We start from the raw sequence: 22,222 nt of genomic DNA on the forward strand, positions 1-22,222 counted from the left end.
ATTCTCCTCGGCCCTAAGAATATTACTATATCCAGCCTTGTTAATAAGTAAAGTAGGAATACAGCTATGTGGTACAAGTTAAAATTTCTGTATATGGTTTTTTTTTTTTTTTTTTTTTTTTTTTTTTTTTTTTTTTTTTTTTTTGTATATGGTTTTATATTTTCCTATTACATTTTGGTTGAAGTCGCTATTTGACACTATAAGGGTTCTACTGCTCTTTTGAATTGATACAAGAATTAGGCAGCTACTTTTGGAAAACCTTGTAGTTTTGTGTGTGGAACCCAGAAAATCTGTTGGGGCAACAGCCTGCAGATATAGTTCTATTACAAACTAACATAAAGCCTATAGGAAGGAAACTGATAATTAGTCCTATATCTCTGCTAGGGACATGAAATTGCAGATAAATTTTGCCATGTCACTTGCTGGGTAAGAATTGATGCTTAAAATGATGCTGATTTTAAAATTTAGTCATATCTCAGCAGGGGATCCACAAATTTGTCCGTGACTGACTACACAAGGACAAGGGATACTAAGGCAAGTGAATGAAGAAAATATTAAATTGATCTTATTTACTTAGCATTTTTAGACGTCCTAGCATGAATTTCTGTATAAATACTATATACTTTGGGCTTAAAGCTCAATTATATGTTGAAAGAAATTAAAATGCCGACAGAGTGAACGAGTAGTTTTAAAACAAGTTGTTTAACTAGAAAAAACTCTGGAAATTTCTTCGTAAATTTTTAGTGAAAAGTAAATGCTCTAACCTGTCCTGTGGGTCAAGTTGGGAAACCACCAATTTATTCTTTATAAGAAGAAAAGTTTTTTTCCTCTGACTGCTTTGTGTATTCAATTCGAGGACATTTATAGAATATTGAAGATCGAAGAAATAAAAATTCGGCCTGTGTCTCCCTTTAAGAACATCGCAAGGAAAATGGAAGTATATGTATATAAGTTGTTACTGATTCAAGGAGCTTAACAAGCTTCACATATACCATTATATTATCTTTAATGACTTACCTTTGTCACAGAGGTAGATTTTAGCTCACCTGTCACAAAGTGACAGGGTGAGCTTTTGTGATCGCTTTTCGTCCGCGTCCGGCCGTCCGTCGGTCGTCCGTCCGTAAACTTTTACTTTAAATGACATCTCCTCATAAACCACTAAGCCAATTTCATCCAAACTTCACAGGAATGTTCCTTTGGTGGTCACCTTTAAAAATTGTTCAAAGAATTCAATTCCATGCAGAACTCTGGTTGCCATGGCAACCGAAAGAAAAAACTTTAAATATCTTCTTTTAAAAAACCCAAAGAGCTAGAGCTTAGATATTTGGCATGAAACATCTTCTAGTGAGTGTCTACAAAGTTTGTTCAAATAAAAGCCCTGGGGTCAAAATTGGCCCCGGCCCAGGGGTCATTGATTTTCTCTATATGCATATAGTAAAAACTTAAAAAATCTTCTTTTAAAGAACTCAAAGAGCTAGAGCTAAGATATTTAGCATGAAACATGTTCTAATGGGTGTCTACCAAGTTTGTTCAAATAAAAGCCCTGGGGTCAAAAATTGGTCCCGCCCCGGGGGTCATTGATTTTCCTTATATGTGTATAGCAAAAACTTAAAAAATCTTCTTTGAAAAAACCTAAATAGCTAGAGTTTAGATATTAAGCATGAAACAGCTTCAAGTTAGTGTCTACAAAGTTTGTTCAGATAAAAGCCCTGCGGTCAAAATTGGCTCTACCCCAGGGGTCATTGATTTTCCTTATATGTGTATAGCAAAAACTTAAAAATCTTCTTTGAAAAAACCCAAATAGCTAGAGTTTAGATATTAAGCATGAAACATGTTCTAGTAAGTGTCTACAAAGTTTATTCAAATAAAAGCCCTGGGGTCATAACTGGCCCCGCCCCAGGGGTGTCATTGTTTTTAACTATATATGTGTATAGTAAAAACTTAAAAAATCTTCTTTTAAAAAAACCCAATGAGCCACAGCTTAGATGTTTAGCATGAAACATTTTCTTATGGGTGTCAACCAAGTTTGTTCAAATAAAAGCCCTTGTGTTAAAATTGGCCCTGCCGGGGGTGGGGTCATTGTTTTTCATTATATGTATGGTAAAAACTTAACATCATGAAACTTTTTCTTATTGGTGTCTTCCAAGTTTGTTCAAATAAAAGCCCTGGGGTTTAAACTGGCCCCGCTCCGGGGGCCTATATACAGGTGAGCGACCTCAGGGCCATCATGGCCCTTTTGTTCTGTTTTAGTATAAATCATGGACAATTAACCAGTCAATGATAAATTTATAATAAATAGATCATGGGTTTGAGCCAAAAATAATCGGGTCGCAACCAAGTTTCTTCATATGACACCAGTACTGGTTGGTTCCTGGAAGCGAACTCGAAAGCGATAAATAAATATGTTTAAAACAATGATAAATTTGTCTGAGGACTTTTTGAGAGCAATGTTAATCTTTACATCCATAAACTAAATACATTATGGTTTTTTTCATTTCAATCAGCCAAACATAAATTATTTATTATCTAATCATTAATGTTATAATAAATAACTCTTAAAGGAGTAGCAATGACACACTGAATATTTATTTCAACTCAAAAAAGTTCAAGATTTAATGAAACTGATCTTTTCATAATATCATATTCCCACACATAACCATGTTCTGATTGTTAACGATCATGATTCTTAAATTATCTGCCTGAAACTCCATTATGAGCTGCACTAGTAGCACCACCTGATCTTAATGAATGCAAATTGAATTGTGATTTTTCTAAACCCATGGATTCTCAATTTTTTAACATAGATTATCTAGCCGTCTTATAGATATATGCTGGAGAAAAAGGAACGAGTTCAATGCGCTTGAAAATTACTGAAAACATTTCCTTAGTATAACAGGTCATTGATTTTCCTTATTTGTATATAGTAAAAACTTAAAAAATACTCTTAAGTCTTTTAAAAAGCACAAATAGATAGAGCTTAGATATTAAGCATGAAACATCTTCTAGTGGGTGTTTACCAAGTTTGTTCAAATATATGCGCTGGGGTCAAAATTGGCCCCGCCCCAAGGGGTCATTGTTTTTTCCCGTTATGTATATAGTAAAAAACTTAAAAAATCTTCTTTTAAAAAGCCCAAATAGCTAGAGCTTAGATATTAAGTATGAAACATCTTCTAGTGGGTGTCTACCAAGTTTGTTCAAATAAAAGCCCTAGGGTCAAAACTGGCCTCGCCCCAGGGAACCTTTGTTTTTCCCTTTATGTTTAAAGTAAAAACTAAAAAAATCTTCTTTTAAGAAACCGTAAGAGCTAGAGCTAAGATATTAAGCATGAAACATCTTCTAATGGGTGTCTACCATTTTTGTCCAAAGAAGGGCCATTGGGTTAAAACTGGCCCTACCCCGGGCACCATTGATTTTCCTTATATGTATATAGTAAAAACTTTAAAAACAATCTTTTAAAAAGCCCAAATAGCTAGAGCTTAGATATTAAGCTTGAAACATCTTCTAATGGGTGTCTACCATTTTTGTTCAAATAAGGGCCTTGGGGTTAAAATTGGCCCTGCCCCGGGGATCATTGATTTTCCTTATATGTATATAGTAAAAACTTATAAAATCTTCTTTTAAAAACCCAAAGAGCTAGAGTTTAGATATTAAGCATTAACTATCTTCTAGTGAGTGACTACCAAGTTTGTTAAAAATAAAAGCCCTGGGGACAAAATTGGGCCCGCACAGAGGGGGGGGGGGGTCATTGTTTTTCCCTATATTTGTATAGTTAAAACTTAAAAAAACTTCTTACAGCTAGAGCTTAGATATTTATCATGAAACATCTTCAAATGGGTATCTACCAAGTATGTTCAAATAAAAGCCTCTGGGTTAAAATTGGTCCCGCCATAGGGGCCTATATACAGGTGTACGATTTCAGGGCCATGATGGCCCTGTTTTTGCAATATCGTGACTGCTTTCACACTTTTACAGATTCAAAAGTGTTTCAATAAGCTCATAGCTTTCAACACTAAATTTGTATTAACTAAAAGCTTTCATATCACTTTTTAGCAGACTAAATGAGCCGTGCCATGGCAAAAGCAACATAATGGGTTTGCGACCAGCATGGATCCAGACCAGCCTGCGCATCCGCGCAGTCTGATCAGGATCCATGGTGTTCGCTTACAAACCCTATTACAAATAAAGAAAATAGATAGCGAACAGCATGGGCATGGATCCTGATCAGACTGCGCGGATGCGCAGGCTGGTCTGGATCCACGCATTATGTTGGTTTTGTCATGACGCGGCTCAAATTAACATAATATCTGAATTATCACAAGAATGCCAATTCCAAGACTTTTGGGCCTTTATATAGTCATTGAAAGTAAAAGTATGCATTAATGTTCCACATAATGGTATCATCTATATCCCTTTGGAAACCTTTTGAAGTGTTTGCTTAGATTAAAAAAAATAGCGAATAGCATGGATTTAAAATTTCCTATAATTCCACAAAATTAATTTTAACAGCCAGATAAGGGACACGCTTGTTTTCATGTTGACTTCATTTTTTTGTGATTGTAATATAAGTTTAAATGTATTCAAACTTCAAAACTTAATTGCAATAAACCAATACATGTTCCTAGCAAGTGCAAAATATATAAACACAAACAACACAAGTAATGGATTTTTACCAGAAGAGTCTAACAATTATATGAATAAAATACAGATCACATTTGATAGGTTTAATTTCTTAAAGTGTTAGCATGATATATAAATTTGCTTAAACCATTAATTACAGTTAAAGATGATTCGGAAATTAAATGGATAAAATTTTGCTTAGTCGGCCATGTGAATTAATACCGTTTAAGATACTTTTTTCTCAAATCGGAGAACTTCGGGCAAATAAGTAAAAAGAGATGTTCATTCTCTTTTTCGTGAAATTGGCAATTGTCACAAAAACGTTCATTTCTTTGAATATTACGATATCTTCCATATTCTATAGCTAAATTATGGATCTAGATAAGGCTATTCTATACTTTGGTTCTTTAATTACGCTTAAGCATTTCTCTAAATCAACAGTATGTTTAAATAAACTGTATGTATCAAGACGAGGTGAATTATTTATCAACGTATACCATTTTTCGTAATACAAACTGAGAATTCTGAATTTAATTGCTTTAATATCTAGCTGTATGTTATATTGGTTTTCCCATACAAATATTAATCCACATTCATCTAATATTTGTTTAATAGTGTAAGCCCAATATTTACCATTATAAGCACATAGCAGATGCATATTTTTAAAAACATGGATAATTCTTTGTTTTCGTAGAATAACACAATTCCAATAATACCAAGGTCCAGCGACAAGTTAATATAATTTAACAAAACAAACAGAATAAATCACAAGAGATGGTGAAAAAGACGGCAGATCGAGTCCTGTAAATAATAGGCTCGTAAATGTTGAAAATTTCTGTCAAAATCATTTTATGAGAAAGTTTTAAATGGTTTCAACAAATGACTAAATATAAGCAAGACAAATATAGACTCTAGATATATCATGTATAATTACATTAATATTATTAAAATCATATTGTCAAAGGCCCTCGTAAATGCTTCAGTAAACATTAAGCTTTTAAAATTCCAATTAACATGAAATCCTTAACAAAATAGTTGCACAGATACTCTGAATCTTTTTATTTTATGTTAACTTCATTGCATTAGGCTTAAAATTACTATTGAACAAACCATTAATACGTTACCATGTATGTTAAATATTGTTTGGCATTAAGTATGTAAGCAGTGATATGAATATTCACAATTAAGACCACCACGCAATTAAGACCACTTTTGTCCAGTCCCGATGGTGGTCTTAATTGAGGGGTTTTACTGTATATTGAAGACATTGGTATAACTCTATCTATCTTCTTTAATCTAAAGGTATGAATTTTTACATTTGCTGGATACTCGAGACAGACACTTTTACACTGCATATATCTATACTCTACCACCAGCTGTGACTTCACGGCATGTGGTTGCGTTGAATTGGCATACAGCATGAAAATGGTCGTTTAATATCTCAGGTGAATATCTTTAAAACAAATAAAACTAAAACAAATAAAATTAAAACAAATAAAATTAATTGAGCATTCAAAATCCGATTAAAGATTAGAATTTGGTTTTAAATAACTTTTATTTTAATACCCATTTTCTTTACGACTACAATTAATTATTAATGAAATAAAACTACAAATTAATTAATTTAAGTAAGTAAATCAAACCGATCGTCTAGTTTGAAATATTTTGATAACAATACTTTGTATTTTTATCTACTCTGGGATAAGAGCAAGTCTTAGGCAGGAGCTGGCTTGAATAAGTTTAAATTGGTTACATTAATATTTCGCACTGGCCATAGCTTTCGCAGAAGCGGTGGGTCCATTGCAGCGGCGATGGAGTATTCGTCGCAGAAGCGGTGGAAAACATATGGCCGTTTGCTGCTGTCGGTAAGTATATGACTGAATTTTGTTTTATGTTTTAATGTTTCATTGGAAACACTTAGTGAGACTGGAGCCCACATATGTACTCTTTCAACTTATTACACACACACGGTGCAATTCATTGCCGTTTATGCAAATACTTCTGTACAGTTTGACGAGGGGACGCCACTATATGTCTGTTTCTGTACTTGTTATAGGGTTTGTAAGCGAACATCATGTATAACTAATAGTAAACTATCAAGTATTTGACAAATTCAAAGTTTCCATGATTACGTAATAAAACTTAACTGTATACGCTATTAGTCTTCATGGAAAAAATATAGATATATCATAAAGCATATTATGTAAAACAAACATGAGCTTGAGCATTAATTTCTTTATTTTGTCACTTCATGAAATCTGAACATTTTCTTCGACAAAATCAATAATGAATAACAAAGAGTTTTAAATTGATTTGATTGATTTATTCAATAGACCTTGACATGTTTTTCTCTCATACAACTTTAAGATTATTTTTTTTAAAACTATGAAAAGAAATGTGTTATGATCACATTGTGTTAAGAGTTACCATAGTTACAGAAATGTAGTTAGAAACCATTTCATTTACAATACAATGTATAAAATAATATTTAATGATAAAGAAAAGCAACATGCATAATAAAAAATAAGACAAAAGCAGCAGCAGCAGCAACAACAAAAACAACAACAACAGAAGAAATACATGATAGAACAACATCAACAAAGAAAAACAAATAAATATTCTGTACAGTCTACTAGTGTTGAAGTCGTCACAAATCGACAAATAGAGTGTCATTATTATGGTCACGGATATATAATCAATATACTGGATGACAAATATTTTATATAGTCTTTCAATAACCACTTTGATACACATATATTCTACAAAAAGATCAGAAGATACATTTTTGTATTTTAATGTCGGTCAGGATTTCTTTTATATCTTTTGTTTTGGTGTCTCGAGCAGATTAAATCTTATCAATAATATCAATAGAAAACTTATTTTAAGTATCAGTTTGTGAAATAAAATCTTAGATACCTAAAAAAACTACAAAATTCTATCGATTATTATAAAGCGTCTTGTTATCACGTTTAAAATATTTTTGTTAAAAGTGAACCTTTAGACAGAAGTATTCATACACTTATATCTATATACCGGTAGTTATGTTTGTGTAGATCTTAAATTTTGCTAAAAGTGAACCTTGAGACAGAAGTATTCATACATTTATATGTATATAGTTATGTTTGTGTAAATCTTAAATTTTTATTAAAAGTGAACATTGAGACAGAAGTATTCGTACACTTATATCTATATAAAATACCCCTTTCTATTTGTAAATATAAAGTACCATTCTTATGAACATTTGTTATGTTTAATTTACAAACATAGTTGATTACTTCAAGAATCATATGGAGTACCAAAGATTATTTAATAATAAATTAAATAAAACTATGCAATACATTACAACAGGCAATTACCTTAAGTCGTTTTAGTTTAACGCAATAAACGTCAAGAAGTATCTATGAAGTATAAATTTAAAAACCCATTGAAAAGTTTGCCCAAAATAAACCAGGTAACTATTTTTCACGTATAAAAAATGCCAAAAAAAATATTTAAAAACACAAGTTTCAAAAGGGAAATTATTTTTTATTTTGATTAAATTTAGGAAAAGTACATAAAGGAAAAAATACAACAGGTGAATGCCGAAAAATGTATATACTAACCAAAATCACCAGAAATACTATAGCAGATAAATCTTATATCAGTCGAAAAATCATGAAATATTTACACACCTAAAAGTATGTATTAATTATCTGACTAATGATATAATCATAAATCCTTTGGAAACCTTTTGAAGTGTTTGTTGCTAAGATAAAAAAACAACAAAAAACACGCACACGAAAAGTCACTTTTAAACTGAATGATGCTTACATTCACTTACAAAACTGTTTTTCTGGAAACAAATCTAGAAGTATTCAAAAATTCAGTTTGTCAAAAATAAAAACACCTTAATCGTTTAATTATTTCTATATTATTTCTAAGTACACAAATTAAACACTATAAAATACTAACTTTAAACAGCACAATAATTATTATTGAATATATCCTTAGCTATTTAACGATGTTGTATTTATTCGACGTCTGATTTCATTGATTTCATTTGCTAATATTAACGCTACTGTTATTTCCTTTCGAATGTGTAGGTGTTGTGTAGTTAGTGTCGTGTACTGACTTTCTAACCCATAATCGCCTCATTGTGAGGGACTTCCTTTTACTATTTACAACTCTGTAACTACAACTTATAATTCCAACATTTTTACATAAAAAACAGGGAAGGAACCCTTCAAGAAACAAAATAAGTGACAATTTTTGCAGGCGACAGTGAAGCTTTGTCGCGACCAATCCTCCATAGTTATTCATAAGATCTGTGCACGAATTTGACATAATGGCGATCAAGGCATTTAGAAGGAGAATTGTTGTAAGCAAGACAAACAGAACAAAGACAAAAATTGCTAGATAAGGGTGTCGAGCTTCAAACAAAATTCCAAGTTCTCCAATGCCAAGCATGATGGTCAACATTTTAAGCATTGTTGTACTAAAGTAGTTGAAGTCGTCTTCCTCTGTATTCGCCCCTTGCATTATCATGTACATTGCTACAGAGAATGCCACGAGAAAGAATGTAATAACTAAAGCAAATTTAGACATATCTAAAATTGCTTTCTGTATCAAGACAGTAAATATGCTGAATGCCGTATATGTTTGCAGAAAGAACATGACTAAATACCAGCCAATAATCACAGCAAAGATCAGGCAATAATTTTCATATCCTGTAAAGGAGCCAGAAGCTTCAGTTGAAGCAAGAACGAAATCTATGATCAGCAAAAGAGAAAATATACCAAAATGTATTCTAAAAATCATATTTGAATATGGCGTATTGAAATGCCGGAAAAATCGTGGAATGAAAAACTTTGATGTCCGATATTGAAAACGTGAGTTGAGCTGTCGCGCTATCTCCATGGCAAGGTATACCAAACCTAACAGTAACCCAAATACGGAAACAAAAGTAACGAATACATGTCGTGTAACGTTGTATGCAAATTCAGCGTTTTTGCTTATTGATACAGGTCCTGATAGTTTAGATCTATTTAGAGAAGCAACAGATAGCAGGGACATGTAAAAAAGATGGAGAAGAAACCATCCACGGAACCATATCTTGTAATACTTCCATTTCTGTCGAATCACACCTTGTACGGGAATAAAATCGACAAAAAGAAAGGCGGCGTTTGTTTCCTGGTGGACTATGTACTCCATAATTGACTCGTGGTGGTCTGGTTTCAGATCTTCCAGATCTTCAGGGCCCATTCCAACAAAACTCAGGGTTTCTATTTCTGTTACATCATATACTTCATCATTGTAAAGGCCATCGGAGGATCCTCTTGAATAGTAAATCTACAAATTAAATTAAGTAATAAAAAGAGACTATATAAATAGATGATATTCAATATAAGAAAGAACTGTTCGCTATACGCTGGTGTTTCAAAGCCAAGAAATGTTCCAAAAATATCTCTAACATAGATTTACTCTTCGTACGCATTTTCAAAACTCTGATCCTTATATCTTACAATTTATTTTGTCCTCATATTTATTTCTTGATATCACATATTTTAATCAATTATCATTTTGACTAGAAAATACTGATAAATACATCGTTAACCAAATGATCAGAAACAAATAAACTTTTAAACTTAACATCATTGAAATTGAAAGTAAAAACTGTATAAGTATAGCCAGAAAATGTATGGGGCGTCCTTGACCGAATCGTTAAGTTTGTTGACTTCAAACTAATTGTGCGGTTCGAGCCGCGCCAGTTCTGACACTTTAAGTGAGAAATCTATCTACCTAGCTTACGGAAAGTCATTGGTTCTACTCTAAATAATGCATAAATGGGCACGGCACCTTAGTTCTTTATCCCAAGTAAAGCTAAAAAATGTCATATGACATATACGTGAAAAAACCTAACAAACAGGAAAATGTATCATAAATGTCATTTTCTTGTGAAAAAATCATATCTCTTACCTCGTTTTTCATAATAATTTCAAATATTCCAAACTGTTGTTCTCTTGCAGCCAGTTGCATCACATTTAAATTTTCTTTGTTTTTCAACATAAGAAGTTTGCGTGCCTGTTTTTTATGTTTCCGTTTTACATTGTTATCATCAAATTTGCACTGCAAAACATAACTAAACATTCTCTGAATATCATCGAGTTTCTCCGGCCGTACGCAAGCATGCTTGATGAGTGAATGTAGAATAGAGTCTCCTTTGTCATTCGTAACATCTAAACCTGTAGCGAAATTCGAAAACGTGAACTTGAAAATGTCCTCATTACATTTAAGAGCTGCAACACCAAGAGGTGTACCCGCCATCATCGGAGAAGCATTAGAAATTTGCCCAAAAACACATAGGCCTTGCATTTTTTTTCTAAGTGGTCTGGAATCATGGACAGTTAACAAACTGTTACACATTGACTCTAAGATGCTTAAATTTTCATTTAGTATTGCAAGATGGACTGGTGTTAAACCTTCATAACCATCATTGCTTTTTGGAAACACAATCAGCTCTGGGCATGTCTGTATTAGTAATTTGATGATCTTGTCAAGAGTTGTTATTCCCTCTTTAGATTTGACATTGATTGTCATAGCTCGAAACAAAATGGTGTCGCCATTAATTTGACGTTTGTCCGTCAGTTCCGGCAGAGATCCTTTAGCCATAAATGTTTCAGTTAATTTGCCCTCGAATGTAACAGTAAATGTGCCCTCGAGTATATCTTTACCAAACAAAAGCATAAATTTGTTCTTGATCTGTTTAGCCAATCCACTTGCCTCGAAAAAACTTTCAAAATCTCCATATATCTCTTTAACGCTCTCTTGATTATCTTTAAATTCGTCCAGTTGTGCAAGTTTTTCCAATCTAGAATACAATTTTCGAATTTCGTCCTTCAATTTATGAGAATTCATTTTTCCTTTTGTTCTCTGAGTCCGTGTTTTAACTTCCATATTTTGATGCGTGTATACCGACATTGAATAATGCAATAAATAAACAGCTGATCACATGGCAAAATATATAAGCAACCTTTAGACAAGCTTGTTCACGAGTACCTTCGGCGGAAAACTGAAACTCAGCATTTTTTTGAGGTTACAAATTATAACTGATGTCTGTGCTATTTCTTCTTTTTTTCCCTATATATCAAATGCATATATGTGAATGTCTTAGCGTACATTGCAAGATAAAGGACAATCAGGTTTACGTATTGTAAAAAGAAAATACTATGGGCCGGAATGTACTTGTTGGTAGTAAAGGATTGATCGTAGTTTATCTAGTTATGAGCGATCAAAATGTATTCGAATCTATCGATTAATGAACAAACAAACTTTTTTTTAAAAAAGAAATTCAATTCTATAGCTTTTGAAATAGATAAAATAATCTTTTGAAATTTACTTTTTGTTATTTATAATTATTTATCTTTAACCTTTAAGAGTAGTTCATGGTTGTGTAATATGATATGCTACGCCATTTTCTCTTTGTCTCTTTCATAGATGTTTGATAGAATGCTTTAACATGAAAACATATGCTATTCGTAGTTGAAATAAAATGTAATGTTATGGTGATGATTGAACACCAGTCATTCAGACAATAGTACATGGGGCCAGAAGTAAAGCATTGAATCATATATACAATAGTTTGAAGTTATAAAAGTACACACGTACGTATCAAATTGTAAGTAATGTAAAGAAATTTACATTAAATTGTAAAAAAAGACTTACATTCAACTGTAAATAAATAAATTACTATTGATTTGATGTATATTAAATTTGACGCACGACGCGAAAAAACCGGTTTTAAATATTTTTTTTTCAAAATTTGGTTTTTATCTCATTTTTGTAGAGATTTTCTTTCTGAATAAGATAGTGAAAACTATTTTTAAATCAAAAGGCAATTTATTGAGATATACCTATTTAAAGAACGTCATATATTTGAACACTTTGTCGAGAAAATTATAGTTGATGTTTATTATTTGAAGAATTTTAAAGCGGCAATTTTATTTGTCTTTAATCAACTCAATTAGTTTGATCTAAATGTAAAAAAGTTAAGTTTATTTCAGAATTCAATTCATGTTCACGCATGACAACATGAGCTAGAGCATATAAGCATACATTACATAAAGATGCCTAGCATACACATCGCAATAATTATATTAATACAATTAATCTTAACAAAATGGAGAGAGACACGCATTTTGAAGGACATAATAAACAAATATGTAGAAATGTTATCTATTCTAAAATTTTGTGATTATTTCCTTAACAAATAAACAAAAAATTCTGTATTCATTACAATAAGTAATATTTATATTCATAAAAGATTTAAAAGTTAATATATTTTTGATGTCTTGCATAATTACGATCTAACAATCTTTTTATTAGTACAGATAACTCATCTCCAATACTTCCGGAACTTTTACATAATGTACATTCGTTTACGTTAATTTTAATTTATACCATTCCAACGGTCCGGCTTCTACAGAAAGTCTGCTGTTTCTTGTTACATATCTTAGGAAGTTGTTTGGTGTACTTGTTAAACAGGGTTCGAAATGGAATATTTCTTTAAAAAATTTATAATTTTTACATATACTCGATTCGTTTGCTGTACAATACCAGTCATTTAGAAATAAATCTAAAAATTTTTGCTTCACATTAGCAACTAACCGCTTATGATTAGGAAACATCTGATAGGTCCATACATTGGAATTTCCACATTTGACTAGTATGATATTATTTTAATATGCTTAAACCACAGAAATATATGTCTATTAACATTACTACTTGTATTATAAGTTTTAGAGAAATTTAATAAAATGCGCTAGATAGTTTCATTCATTAGATACAACTAGATCAGACATTCTGCAATCAATATCAATAGAAATTGCAACGGTATATAATAAAATTGGTTAAACATTTTTTTTTTGCATATCCAAAGGTAATTGAATTTTTTTTAAATTTTTTAATTTAACAATACATGGTTTTTATTGCTTGATTAGCTATATAAGTCTTTGCTTTTAATAGACTACCACTTATACAAAATACACCTTCTATACTATTACTTTTTGCAAAATAATCATGCAACTCATTCAAATAAAAGAAAAAAGCAACGGCGATAGATTAGTAATAAAGTTATGTAAATAAGAGACTTAGCAACGTAATAACAACACGAACTAGAGTGTCATACACAGCTAATCATTTGTATTTTAATCATTACCATGCTAAATATCTTCAGTCTGGACAACTTACGTGAATTTTTCAAAATATGTACTGACTGAATAGCAAATATTGCTGACCACGATCAGAAGGTAAGGTACAGGTGTGCTGGTAGGTTTTTGTATGCACTGGTCCCATAGGTTGAATCATCCAGTCAGCTTACAAATTGTTTAGTATATACCAAATACAAAGAAAGAAAGAAACAATAGTATATAAGTCTACGTATTTTAACGTTTTTTATCTTTACGACTATGAAAAATAATAAATAGATAGGTAGTTTCAAATTCTACGTTTTTTTTTATTCCTTACAACATAACAGTGTAGAAAATTGTAAAACAATTCAATAATGCCGTATGATGAACATAGAGGCAAGTAGTTTGAATATGTATAAGCACTAAACTGTTATAACAGTGCACCTAGATCACTGATAATAAGACCGATTGTCTTGACTAACAAACGCTCGCACAATTCGCAACAAAATATATATTGCGCTTTGCTGACACCCCCAGGCGTAATAACTCTTGGACGGACACCTGACCATGAATCCTGGTTCTTTCGAGACTTGAATCAACTTTTTTCTCGCTTTCGGGTGTTATTCTGGCCATCACCGCATCCTGCGTGCCCGAGTGGAACCGAATGTGCTGGAATGTTCTGTCAAAAGAAAGCGTTAAATATCCGTAATGACAACTGTTACAAACGTATTTCCTAATATGCCTCTATAAATCAACAATATTAAATATTATTCAGTGCACATTTAAAAAATATTTTAGTTAAAAGAATGCAACAACTACTTGTACTGTCAGTTTGTAAAATAAGTAATAGATACTATCTTATGCCTTAACCTCACGAGACGAAGTCGAGTGAGGTTGCATTCGTCGAGTGAGGTTGCATAAGAAAGGTCACGTGATTATGGTATAATTTACGCAAACCCAGAAATCGTCAACGCACCAATGGTGTATCTGTTTTAACCTATAGCTCCGCCCAGAAACACTTACTCCATCGATCTTCAAACCATAGTCTGGGTATGGTATAATTTACGGTTATTGGAAATTATACTTGGAAGAATTTTACATAAGAAGCGCTGAAGAGCTATAGGTTAACTATTACATAAGACCATCCTTACATATAAATTTGATTTAATTATAGAAGGAATGATATACAATTTATCTCATTTTAAAATGTTTTACCTGATTTGGCTTAAATATACTCTTTAAGGACCATGATTATGTTCTAATTATACGGTATGGACATTTTTTACTTCATTTTATTATAGAAATGTAAGTAAAGTAAATTAAAGTTACTAGTAAACGATTAATAGAAACAATACACCCGTACACTTTCATGTATATTTTCTCTTTCTGTGGTACCGCAACTCCGAGTTTAAAGTTAACAACATTTTCATTTAAAACATTTTCATTTGAATGAGATAAACATAGTTTACTTTATACTTGAAAAATATCTAGAAAGGGTTTCCATTGCTGCCATGACCACTGAGGATAACATACAACGCTGTTTATTGTTACATCGGCTAGTTGTTGTAGTGTCTCTACATCATGCCTTCTTTAGATGTGCAAATCCAACATCAACTAAACACCTCGCATGTCCTTAAAAGAAAATTTAAATTATTTTGAAATATGAAAAAGCCTTACCTGCTACCATTAAAAAGAAGAAAATCATATGTGCTTTTAAACAAAACTACAGTGTTTATGATACATATTTTGTCATTGTGAAAATCCGATAAGACTTTTAAAATCAGTTTAGATTGCCGAGTACCTAGAAGTAAGTAATGAAGGTTTCTACCTGGTACTTTCATATGATACTCGATTTTTCATTCTGTCCTGTCATGAAGTACCACAAAAATCGTAACGGTTCTTATTTTAACCTGAAATATAAGATATAGTACAATTAATTCCATGTTAGTTATTCACTATGCTATAATTATAGGTCTATATGCAAGTTTTTTTTTAATTTTGAAGAAAATAGTAAGAACAGGTTAAGTAACTGTGCAAGTTTTTTTTTTAATTTTGAAGAAAATAGTAAGAACAAGTTAAGTAACTGATCTTTTTAATTGTGTACAGTCATGCATTACTGCTACTGCACATTTATTTTGCAAGTACTGTATTGGTAATGTACTGTCACTGAATTACTCGCATAAAAAATTTGCTGCTATTTGTACTGGTACTGAATTCTGTCTCAAAATGTGGCACTGGTACTGCGTTAATAAAGGACAACTTTGGTTTTCATAAAATATTGATGGAGTAAAGTTTTATCATATATATTATCCTATTTATCTTTATACTTTTATATTAAGTAAACTATGTTGTGGAAATTTAAATTAAACAGTCTGTATGCAAAATATGGTGAAATGTAAAAGTATTGGTACTAAATTACAAAATAAAAGTACTGGTACAATACCGGTATTTGTACTAATACCGCATGAGCTGACAAGTACTGGTACTGGTATTTAAGGAGTATACTCATAGTACTAATGCATTTCCGATTGTGTAAAATGGTAGTTTAGCCATGATAAATACTATTGCAAACCGTTTGTCCATTATATCATTGTAAATGGTTTGCTATAAAAATACATATTGTATCGACAAGGCAGAAGTCTGATTAACTTGATTCTGCAATGTCCAGTCTACCATCGACAGCAAAGCGTCAGGTCCGTTTGTCCCTTTACCATCTGGACCTATCGTTTGACCTTCGTCAATTAGGAAGTTGAGTTGTTGTACGATGCCATCTAGTTTTACTCCAAGTATCTGGATTTTACGCAGGGTTAAAAGTATATTGGGCCCATCTGGCGAGAAAAAAGAGGCAAACTGACGTTCTGACTGAAGGGACAAACTTTTCTTCATTGTCAGATGTGGCATCACTACGCCGTATACTTTCAATACCTAGTATGAAATAACAAAAAAGAGATCCATAGTTAAACATAAATTAAAGTGACATTATGCCCATCCAAGTACAAATGGGGGGTGAAAAGGTCAAAGTCAAAACAACTTGAATTTTTTCCATAATAGGTTTCATTTTTACATTATAGATAATAGTCCATGTGAATAATCACTAACCCACATGAATTACAATAAATTCTACAGATAACCTTCGGAATATGTCGTTAATGCTCCGTTTATAAAAAGAGTGGGGCAGGCCTTTAATATTTCAGGCAATTTATCATATTTTATCCTTGGCAATTTTCATAATCAACTATTGTTCAATGGACATTATAATAGTCAATCTTTTAATATATGCATGTATAGTCAAATGAACACAACCAGACAGATTGAGCGCCATGTACATTGAAGATAGAGGTAAAAACCGCGTATTTGAACCTTATTAAAGCAACGATCTTTATAATAATGGTAAAACAATCATGATATCACCTGAATATGTAACATATGGTACTAGTTAATGCTTTTAATTTTTTAGTGTAGGGAGACACAGGCAAAATTTTCATTTCTACGATTTGAATTTTTCTTTCAATATTCTATAAATGTCATCGAAATGAACTTTATAAAAAATATAATGGTGGTTTCCCAACTTGACCCACGTGGGCCAGGTTATAACATTTAGACTTCAAAATAGCTGTTATAGAGAACTATATATGAAAACGTTAAAGTATCTGTCAAATGAATGACTAATACTTATTTCAATCTAACAATATCCAGAATATCTGTAATTGTAATACTCAGACGGTTTCCAGTTATATGATTTGTTTTAAATTTCGTTCAATATATGAAATTATAATTACGCTTCAAACCCAAAATATATAGTATTTATACAGAAAGTCATGCTAGGACTTTAAAGAATGACATTTTAGCATGATTTGAGTAAATAACATCAATTTACTATTTTTGTCATTCATTTGCCTATAAAAATATACTTTATATTGCTGGTTGGTACAATGACATGGTTTGAAATCGTGTTTTTACACGTAGAAAATCGGGTGGGTACAGGTTACACAGCCGTGTCCGACCTAGCAAAAATTCGATATTCTATCCGAAATATCGTTTTGTTGTTCAAAAACGGTATAAGTGGGGAAAATTATGTTAGTGATGTCATTAAGCTGCCATTTGATAAAAAGCTTTATATGATTTAGGTAAAAAGACTTTGCAATTTTGACGTGGCATTCGGCCGATCTGGCGAGTTCAATCCCTTGTCTATATATTATATACACAGTATATATTTTTTTCTAGAATTACTTTTTTGCACTATCCCAACACTGTGCTGGGTCCTGTGATAAAAACATTTCCGTGTACGCAAGAAGAGTGACGTCATTTAAATCGCTGTACATATAGTACACCTTTTATTGGCGTGTCATTAAGACCGTTTTTCTCGCGTCGTGCGTCATTTTATAATTACTACCTGGTTAACATTAGATGATTGGAATGAAATTTTTAAAAAATATTACAGTAAAATGACGAAGGAACAACCTTAAGAAAACTTTGACTTTCCAAGCCTAAATAAATGGATTAAATCATAAATGGAAACCACGATTTTCTTTCCATAGAGCAGCATCAAAACTTCATAAAGAAGATAAAGAAATACAAGTCACTACACCGATATAAACATTGGGAAAGGTAGCTGACAATTTGATAAAAAATTTTGGACTATCAGAAAGTAACGCGAAGATATATGACACTGTCTAAACAAAATTCGACGAATATTTACATCTATTCACGAACAAGCTGAATTCCATTAGAGAAACCAAGTGTCAGATGAAACAGTAGATACTTTCATTATATCATTCTAGGAGTTAGCGAACAGCTGTGAATTTGCACCTGATCTGAAAATTGTGAAAATAAGATATCGAATCGTAGTTTAGATTTAGATAAAATTTGTCAGAAAAACTAAAGCTTTAACAAGACCTTACTCTCGAAAACAGAATAACAATGACAGAAACAGCGAAATAGTAAACAATCAATCTCAACAATACGTAGCTGTTTGTTTGTCTTATTTAAATTAGACACTGGCGCTAGTTTGGCTGTTATTCTTGGAAGTCTTAATTTTTTTAAAGCAAACCAAAATTGAACAAAACGCACAGATCGTGATACGACCAAGGTAACAAAAATTGATAGTTATCGGTTTGTTTTCACAGACCCTTATACACTATGGTAACTCTTTACAAGACCATATAGACGTTTTAAGAGACATAGATGTTAATATGGAGGATTGCTATAAAGAATTTAATTCAATAAAATTTTTCATTGAAAATGTTATCAGAAGCATCCTAATTCAGGGCGGTAAGATGGTGAATATCACATTTCACTCGATGAAAATGCGTAGCTGCCAGCTTTATCTGTACCATGGGGTGTACTATACCTTTGCTACCGAAATTGAAATCTGAGCTCGAGTGTACGGAAAAGGCGCATACATGTTGGGCAGAAATGTGAGACGTGAAAATTTTCCTCAGCCGATTATATAACAAAGCTTCGGGCAAACTACCGGTATATTCCAAATAATACGCTAATAGTTTATTTTTTGGCAAATTAAACTTGCTCAAGAAAAATAAATTTTTAACTACATTTATTACACCCATTTGGAGATATGCGTTAAATCGATTACCAATGGGGTTATCTCGTAGTCCTGAATACTTCCAAAAAACGGATATCTCAAATACTTAAGGGCATTAAAGGATCTTTTTTGGCAGACGGATGATGTCCTGATATTCGGACGGACAGAGGCCGATCATGACTACACTAGACTTAACACAGTTTTGAACAAACTAAACAATGTAAGGTAACATTTGAGCCGCGCCATGACAAAACCAACATAATGCGTTTGCGACCAGCATGGATCCAGACCAGTCTGCGTCTCCGCGCAGTCTGATCAGGATCCATGCTGTTCGCTATCAGTTTCTCTACTTGTAATAGAGTTGGTAAGCGAACAGCATGGATCCTGGTCGCAAACCCATTATGTTGGTTTTGTCATGACGTGGCTCATTTAATAAAAACAAGTGTGTCAAAAAACAGATCACATTTGTTGGGTACCTAGTAGGACAACATGGAATCTCAGTAGACTCGGACAAGGTCAATGCCATAAGAAACTAATGTCCTCCCAAAGACATACATGAGTTACGTAGTTAAATTACAAGATTGCTGTTATTATGTAGAATTGAATATTATAACTTCTCTATTTATTATTTAAAATGGCATATGTGCTATTTATCAAAATGGCACATCATAACATTATTGTAATTATTTTAAGAAAAGCACATTACAACATCTCTTTTATTATTAAACAAGAGCTGTCACAGGAGACAGCCAAGCTCGACTAATAAAATACTGGACACAGTAAGGAGGACAAAACTATGAAAGAAAAATCAATTATGTATAATTACGTATTAAGTTATAGTAAAAAAATAACATTTGTAAACATAAATTCCTTGATCAAGGGAAATAATTCCAGAAATAGTCACGATAGAGTTATGAACCTTGTCACACAACATGCGTGTAATGATAAGAAATATATATTTGAAGTTTGAAGTCGATACCTTAAAAAGTAAAGAAGTTATAATATTTCTTAAAGAAAATCCTAAGTTCAAGGAGAGATAAATCTGTAAAAATTGCTTCAAGAGTTATGAACATTGTCACATAAAATGTAATTGATGATAAGGAATAAGTATTTGAAGTTTGAGGTAGATACCTTTAAAACTAAAAAAGTTATAGTAAAAAATAACATTTTTCTAGTAAAAAAATCTAAGTTAATGGGGAGATAATTCTTGCAATACTGGTGCTAGAGTTATGAACCTTATCACATAAGATGTGGATGATGATAAGGTACATATATTTGAAGTATGAAGTTGATCCCTTTAGAAATAAAATAAGTAACAGTAAAAAATAATATTTTTCAAGGAAAATTCTAAGTTCAAGGGGAGATAAATCTGAAAATGTTGGTGCTAGAGTTATGAACCTTATCACATAAGATGTGGTTGATGATAAGGAACATATATTTGAAGTTTGAAGTTGATACCTTAAGAAATGACAAAGTTATAGTGAAAAATATTTTACTGCACCAAAACTTTAATCTGAAATCTGGACGCGGACGCGGACGCCGACGCCGGCTCTCCATATACTTCGTATAGTCGAGCTAAAAATGGCACATCATAACATCACTGTTATTACTAGTTATTAAAATTAATGGTACGTCATTTCATCTCATGTATGAATTTTGAGCTACTAAGGGGTAAATATCAAGAGTATCGCATAATTATGCGGGGCATACGCCTAAATGCAAATGTGTATTTAAAAGGAAGCAATTTTTTCATAAATTAGAGAGGAAACCCATTCATGATATGCCAAAGAACTGTGCTTTTGTCACATGAATACTAAGATATATACTTACATATGCTATATATGCTGTATGTATGTATGTACGTACGTACGTACGTACGTACGTACGTACGTTTGCATTTACGTACGAGGGATAGTCTAGAATAACTCGGAGTTTGAAAATAATATTGATCTGATAAAATAGAGTGAGATAAAGAATCCCTAAAGACAGCCCAACAAGACAAAATTGAAAATGTTGCAGGCTCGGTTTGATTGAACCTGTTCATGGACGGTAATGGAAAATGCAAGTTACCGTCCACGACCCCTTGCACCGGCTTAAGCAGAATTCAACATTTAACATGATCTGGTACGATTTTGAATTTTGAAACATCCGCAGATGATGAAGTTCACTTTTTGATGTTTAATCTGTTTAATTGAAAAAATATTTTTGATTTAATGGCATCCTGAAACGTCTCAGAGCGCCTTAAATAAACATGGACGAAGCTCAAATAACGCGACGCCTGTTGAAATTTTATAATATGAGCCGCTTCACGACAAAACCAACATAATGGGTTGCGACCAGCATGGATCCAGACCAGCCTGCGCATCCGCGCAGTCTGATCAGGATCCATGCTGTTCGCTATCAGTTTCTCGTCTTGTTATTTGGTTCGTAAGCGAACAGCATGGATCCTGATCAGACTGCGCGGATGCGCAGGTTGGTCTGAATCCATGCTGGTCGCAAACCCATTATGTTGGTTTTGTCATGACGCGGCTCATATAAACCATTCTGAAGTCGTATGAAAAGTATTACAAATAGGACAAGTTTTTTATTTCAATATTTAATAGTGATAATTATTCTGCTATAAATGTCATGATCATATGGGGCATCCGTAGGCGAGTGGTAAAGGTCGTTGACTTTAAACCACTTTCCCCTCAACGCTGTGGATTCTAATACCAACAGGGACTTTGGATTCTTTCATGTGAGCTTCTACTCGGATGCCCGTTTGTGCCTGAAATACTGCATGGAAAGGCACCTGAGGTCTTCCTCCACCAGTAAATTTAAGCTGGAACGTAACCATATGACCTTTTCTGTGCCATTGTGAGGTAAAACCCAGTCTAACTAATAAATCATGATCATATAT

The 22,222-nt window shown here is 32.5% G+C and overlaps 1 protein-coding gene across 1 annotated transcript; it reads right to left on the minus strand.

The window, feature by feature from the left end:
• Window positions 1–8,208: 8,208 nt before the first annotated feature.
• Window positions 8,209–11,755, minus strand: LOC132741104 (transient receptor potential cation channel subfamily V member 3-like). The gene is made up of 2 exons (XM_060729199.1): window positions 10,573–11,755; window positions 8,209–9,945 (listed from the first exon to the last, which is right to left on the minus strand). Exons 1-2 carry the CDS (start codon window positions 11,572–11,574, stop codon window positions 8,653–8,655), a joined length of 2,295 nt encoding a protein of 764 aa, XP_060585182.1. The 5' UTR covers window positions 11,575–11,755; the 3' UTR covers window positions 8,209–8,652.
• Window positions 11,756–22,222: the final 10,467 nt, after the last annotated feature.

The sequence above is a fragment of the Ruditapes philippinarum genome, unplaced genomic scaffold (assembly GCF_026571515.1).
Source record: "Ruditapes philippinarum isolate M1 unplaced genomic scaffold, ASM2657151v2 ctg10814_1_1_1_1, whole genome shotgun sequence".
Taxonomy (NCBI): Eukaryota; Metazoa; Mollusca; class Bivalvia; order Venerida; family Veneridae; genus Ruditapes; species Ruditapes philippinarum.

Coding starts and splice junctions, on each gene's coding strand:
- LOC132741104 (XM_060729199.1), bottom strand. CDS start 11,574: ATGTCGGTATACACGCATCAAAATATGGAAGTTAAAACACGGACTCAG. Junction 9,946..10,572: donor AAATTATTATGAAAAACGAG/GTAAGAGATATG, acceptor TTTAATTTGTAG/ATTTACTATTCAAGAGGATC.